This window comes from Archocentrus centrarchus, chromosome 8 (assembly GCF_007364275.1).
Source record: "Archocentrus centrarchus isolate MPI-CPG fArcCen1 chromosome 8, fArcCen1, whole genome shotgun sequence".
In the NCBI taxonomy this organism is placed as follows: Eukaryota; Metazoa; Chordata; class Actinopteri; order Cichliformes; family Cichlidae; genus Archocentrus; species Archocentrus centrarchus.
Genome location: NC_044353.1, coordinates 27,201,133 through 27,207,545, shown reverse-complemented (window position 1 = coordinate 27,207,545; position 6,413 = coordinate 27,201,133). Strand labels below are relative to the sequence as shown.

The following is a 6,413-nucleotide window of genomic DNA, read 5'->3' as shown; positions in this document are numbered from 1 at the left end:
AAGAGTGACGATCTTCGAAAGAAAGCGAGAAACCGCCGTGAAAGCGTTTTTAAGGTCAGTGATGATCGCAGATCTGAAAGATATCCGAAGTTTGTGACGCATACTAACTGCATAGGGGAGCAAATACAGGATCCGTCGATGTGCGTAAAGCAGATTGGCAGTCGAGATGTTTTTGTGTTTTCCACTTCCTTGACAGTTCTCTGGCTGCAGCGTGGCTTTCCTTAACGCTCGTAGATGTGTTTTGACATCGTGTGGACGCGAACACTCAAAAGTCTGCGCCTTTTTTTTTGCCAGCTGGCGGAAACTTTTTACCAGAATAGTTTTAAAATTAGCACAAATGTTGGCAGCTTTGCGTGTACTAACGTCTGTCGTTTATTAAAAGCCACATCTGTTTTTGTTTGTTAAAAAAAAAAGGCATTTTAGAACAGCTTGTTATTTGTCAATTAGTAACAGACGAGTTGGTGAGAAGCAGGAAGAAGGGGAGTAAGGGGCGTTAACGTCACTGGTACAGTTTTACGCACTCTATTTTCACATTTTTGTTGCTGTTGCGCTACACGAGGAGTTTTCTACTCTTTCTGCTCAGTAGGCTGGATATCTCAGTAGTTTTGGCATTAAAATGATCAGGTGCCCTTTGACCCTGATGTTGCTTCAAATAATCAGCTTCATAGTGTCTAGGAAAACAGTTAACAATTATTTTCCTATGATTTAATAAAAACGGTTCACTGGTGATGGCAACTGTAGTGGAAATATTTTACTGTGTTGATGTACTATCCTAGTAACCCCCAATAGAGGGTGTTGGATAATCAAATATGTTTCTGCTATTCACAGTTGTGGGGTCTTTGCATGATACTCAGTTAACAGCTTCACTGAGAGAAGTCATGTTTTGACTATTTGTCATCATCGCCTTGATTCCCACGCTCACCATTTCTGCAGAATCACAGCGTTTTAGTGTTGCTGCCTTGCATTCAGTTTCAAGAGTTTCTCTTTCACAGCAACAGTGATTGTGCATCTTCCAGCAGATGGCAGAACCGGGCAGGACTGTGAGGGTGAGTGGTCTGCCCACAAACATTGAGGATGACAGGCTGAAAGACAAGCTATTGATTCACTTCCTTAGAAACAGAAATGGAGGAGGGGAGGTAGATTCTGCCACGCTCCTGAGGGCAACGCCTGTGTCCGCCCTCATCACCTTCGAGGAGAGCCGAGGTCAGTGGGTTCAGTGCGTGTTCACATCTCTCCATCTGCAGTATAGGGCAGAGGGATAATTAAATGTTCTGTGTCAGCGGTATTTTGGTGTAAAAATACTGTTAGTTAGTTACATATTATACTGATTGTATTAACACTAAACATCAGGGGTTATTTACATTTACAAAGTGTTAGGAAGGTACTGCACTGTCTGCTGCCACCAATAAGCTGGAATGTTGGCAGTCACTGGAGGGGCCAGTGGTAAAAATGCTTAGTCAGGATGCTTCACAGACTGTGATTGATTTCTCTCTGATGACCCTTCTCACACAGTGGCACAAAGAGTTATTCAACACAGCCCGCACATTCTGGAAGTGGACGGGAAGAAGTCTAGACTCACAGTAACTGAGCACCGTGAAAATCTGGACCCAGATCAGGTAGATTTAGCTGCTGCTGCTGATGCTGCTTGGCAACATTTCAACAGTTATAGGATAAACAATAAAATGAATTTGTTCTCTCCCTTTTTCTCATCATCATAGGTCATCTTAAGCTTATCAGCAACTGTTGACTACAGTAAGCTTCCTGGGGGAGTCATGGCATTGACAAGCCTTCTTAAGAGCCATCGTGATGTCCAGATAAACTATACTGCTTCTGAGAAAAGCTGTACGTTGTTTGGCTCTTACTCCACAGTGCAGGCAGCTTTGGCACAACTACTTGGACCTCCTGGAGACACAAAGTCAGCAGAATACTCAGAAGCCTCAGGTCAGCCTGCTTCCAGTGGTTCCTGGTCTGTTCAGAAAGCACAGAAGCATCACACACAGGACTCAGAAGATCAGAGTGGAAAAGCTAACAAGCATAGAGACAAAAAAGAAAAAATTCACACTGACAGGCCATCTGACAACTACAATTCAAGTTCAAAAAGAGACCTAACACCTGGCGGTTACACCTGGGAGGACACTGGGCAGTCAGATGGAGCAGCTCTGCAGCTTCCTGCAACCTCAGTGGAAGATTTCTCACTAATTATGGATGCAGACATGTTCCAGTATCTGCAGAAACACTGCCAAAAGGAATACCAGCATATCCTGAAGAAGTATGGTGTTGAGGTGGTGGATGTGACAAATCACGGTTTGACCACTCTGTTTCTGCATGCTGCAGCAGCGGTTAGGGAGCTTGGTCGAGAGCAGGAGTACTTGAAGTTTGCTAGAAAGGCGTTAATTCAGCTTTATGAGGAGAATGAGGCCAAAATCTGCCGATCCCATATGCCTAAGGATCTCCTGGAGCCCAGTGGAGGGCTGCAAAGGGCAATTGAGAACTTAAGTGTCAGACTTCCTAAGGTTATTCTGAATGAAGATGAAAAAAATATTTACATTATTGGAAGCAGCAGTGATGTGTCAGAGGCCAAGCAGGTTCTTCTCATTGACTCCGTTAAACAGAGAGATAAAAAGGAGGATGTAGCTAGTCTTCTGAGATTTCCCTCGTATGATTCAGGTTCATATACTCATGCTGATGAGGAGAGAGTCACCCTCCCAACATCCTCTGCTGTAGGATCTGTGGATAATAAGTTCGATGAGATGCTGAAATCAGAGGAAGATGAAAGGAGAGCTGAAGGAGCCAGAAGGTATAAACTAGCTGCTCGGTTTAAGGATTCAGGGCTGGTTGCGTTAAGCAATCGACCAACTGACTTCACTTTACGAACAAACTCATCTCCCAGCAAACAAGCACGCCAGGGGCCGGTGCTAGGGTATGATGTACTGTCAGAAACAGCAGGGATTTCTGCTGAGGAAATTTCTAGAGCAGTACCCCAAAACACAGGAGGGGACATTTTGTTTAAGAGTGGATTTGGTTTGCCATCTTTGCAAACTAAAACCCAGTCTTTGAATCCAGGTTTAACGGATACTCGACCAAAGAATTTTAGCACTACACAGTCCAGTTTGCCAGGAAGTCCTGCACCTCAGCCTGCTGGGTCCGGTTCCACCTTGAAGCGTGCCAGTAGTTTCTCAGGAACGCCTCAGCAGAAGGCTCAAGTTACGGGTCAGAAGAGTCAAGATGATTCCAGCAAGTCCACAGTCAGAGCCAGGGGCAGGTCTTCTAGCTTCAGTACCCAAACAGGAATGGACAAGCAGGAAGTCTATACTGAAGAGTTTAATGTTTCCAACATATTGTGGCGGCACATAAGAGAAGCCTACAGCTACCGAGTGGAGGACCTGACTTCTGATGTCCAGTTGAAAGAGAGCCACTTAGCAGGTAGTCATGAGCTGACTGTTACCATAAAAGGGGCAAAGTCATCCAAAGTGAGTTCATCTCAACTGGGTTTACAGAAGCTCATTGACTCAGTTAGATCAGACTTCTCTGTGCAGAAGCTGCCCTTGTCTGAACTGGGTGTCAGTAACGCAGCAGATGAAACCTTACAGGCTTGTTGTTCAGAAGTGCGGAGCCGCTTTAAGAAGGTTACTATCCAGATATTAACGGACACCTTATTTCTTCTTGGTCCACAGCAGTTGTGTTCGCAGGTAGGCGCTACCCTGCGGGAAGTATTTTCTGGAGACTCGGCCCAAATGTCTGACCAGTACCAACATTCCCCAACTTCTTTTCAAATGAATGAAGATAAAACCACTAGTTTGCACTTTAACAGTAAGTCTCAGGTGATGCTAGAGAGCCAAACAGGCAAAGCTGATGGTACAAGTAGGAGCCAGGAATGGTGGACAACCTACAGAAGTGATTTTGGTGGGAAAGAGATTGTGAATGGATCTTTTAGTCAACCACCAAGGAAGGATCATGTCATTAAGGAGAAAGTTAAGGCTGTAGATACAATGGAAATGGATGGACAGAAGATTGGCCCATTTGTCAGTCAGTCTACACCAGGAAATGATAGTGTGAGATGTGTGAATGGTGTCGGACCAACTGAGAAAGAGACAACCTTACCTGCTACCCAGATAGGCAGTGTAGGAGAAAAAGAAGCAGAGATCCAGAGCACCCCAGAGGAATCTGGATCAGGCCAGCGAGGCCTGGGGGGCATCTGTGTTTGTGGAGAGAACGGGACGTCGGTGCTGAGAACAAAATGTGGCGCTACGGTTTGCTCAAAGTGCCTGGAGACAGTGCATGCCCGCTGCAGAGTTTGTCATGAGACAGAGCAGACACCCCAGGGCATCTGGGGCAAAAGTAGCAAATCTAAACTAAACATCAGTTTACCAGGTCACTCCAAGGTCTGCACTATCAAGATCACTTACAGCATTCCTGATGGTATCCAAGCGGTGAGTGGCATGCTTAAAACCTTTTCTCACTGATAAGCGTTTTAGCTGAATGAGACCTCATACTTAATCTGCTGGAGTACCTTCTAAGCTTTCATTTCAGAGACAACAAAAAGGCCAAATATAAAGGGCTGCTCACTTGGAATATTTTTCTGGTTTATTAAAGTAGTTAAAAATCAATTCAGATCAATTAATAAAATTCTGTGTCTTTGCTACACAACAGGTGTGTGCAGGCATATTAAAGCGTGTATGAATTACCTAATGTAAAATATAAGTTTAATGTTCACCTGTGTTGTAGTCGATTCCTGCAGGATGTCAATGAGGAATTTGCTAAACTTCAGAGGAGTATTCTAATTCATGCTGTAGCTATTTTATAGCGTTGCCTAGAAAGTGACTTAGTTCATTTGCACAATTCTTTGTCAGCTGAGATCTACAAATACAGACCACCATATGTTTGTTTGTTGTTAAAAATAAAAATAGGCTGCGGTTACAGTTCTGACCTTCTGCTGCAAAATTACATGCAGCTATAGGCTTTTTAAGCTTATGCACCATCATACTGAGAGACCTTGTTCACGACTGTGTTCTTTGTGTTACATTTTTATCAGGATGGTCATCCATCTCCTGGAAAACCATTTAAGGGAGGGCGATTTGAAGCGTACTTTCCAGATTGTTGGGAGACAAGGATGCTGCTGCCCAGGCTGGAGAAAGCCTTCCGGCAGGGACTCACCTTCACGGTGACGGGCAAAGGGACGAACGCCAAGGTGACCTGGGACGGCATCCCACATAAGACCAGAATACAGGGAGGCAGATCAGGGTGAGTGAGGACAGCGAGGATGTCTGATAGAGCTGCAGAATTAAAGGTCACAAACAGTCCATGGATCCCACTTGAACAATGTTCTCTTTGTCTCTCTCAGGAATGGGTACCCAGATGCCACTTACTTGTTGCGCCTGTCTGAGGTCTTGACCTCCGCTGGGATTGAGGAGCCAACAGAAAAGTCCCATGATTAACAAATGCAAATGTGTTTTTACCTTGTTTTATATACACATGTGAAGTATGTTTGCAGTCTTTGTATTTAAAGCCATTTGCACTGTTTGGGGGGGTTTTGATTAGTGCACAGTCTTACTGTTTTGTTATAACGAGTTGTTGATATTTGATTATTCATCCATTTAGTAATTACTATTGCTTTCAAATAATGGAGTTATAGGTGTCATTACAGATATTCTGAATTTTTATTTCATAGCATTCCATCACCATTTCTTATTTTAGCAAAGTAATTTGTGTTTAAAAGGGACCAGCCTGCATTATTTCACATATGAACCTGACCATTTTTTTTTTTACAGTTAATTTTGGAAGACAAATTTTTATACTGTTTAATGTGCACAGTACTGTAAAAGCAAAAATTTTGTACCGCCTCGTACGGATGTAATCATCATTTAGTTTAGGAATAACAGAATGTAATTTGTGGAATATTCTGAATTTAATAAATTAATTAGCAATAATCTGTCTTTGCTTCTGAGCACAGAAATAAAAAAAAAAGCACATTTCCTGTCTGTTTTTGTTATGCTTTTTTTTTTTATTAGTCCTGGAAAACATGTAAGGCATATGGTAACATTACACACTGAAGCGTTACAAGCTCTAAAAGGCCATGTGGACAACATGGCACCACGCAGTAAACCCAGAGTCAAGCACAGAAGCAGCATCAATTCAAAGGGTTTAAAAAACAAAGTCGAGACGAGAAGTGTGTTTGCAACCATTAAAAAAAAAGAAAAAAAAAAAGGGAAAAAACAAAAGGACAGAATAAAGGAAATCTAGAAATCAACCTGTTGGGTATGCCTTGTAGAAAGTTACCAGTGGTGACTGACAGGAGGTGTGTGGCGGGATGGATGTGAAGTGGGTTTCTGAAACATTCCCAGAGATAGGTTAAGATGTCTCATCAATGCACCAACTTGCCATGAAGGTTCCCGTGCTGAAGGGTCTCAGGTGAT

General features: G+C 43.2%; 1 protein-coding gene across 1 annotated transcript; it reads left to right on the top strand.

Annotated features, from left to right (window-relative positions):
- Nucleotides 1-5,947, top strand: LOC115783919 (uncharacterized). The gene is made up of 6 exons (XM_030734916.1): nucleotides 1-54; nucleotides 1,017-1,203; nucleotides 1,513-1,616; nucleotides 1,719-4,430; nucleotides 5,033-5,241; nucleotides 5,342-5,947. The coding sequence occupies exons 2-6, from the start codon at nucleotides 1,020-1,022 to the stop codon at nucleotides 5,433-5,435; spliced, it is 3,303 nt and encodes a 1,100-aa protein (XP_030590776.1). The 5' UTR covers nucleotides 1-54; nucleotides 1,017-1,019; the 3' UTR covers nucleotides 5,436-5,947.
- The last annotated feature ends 466 nt before the right edge of the window (nucleotides 5,948-6,413 follow it).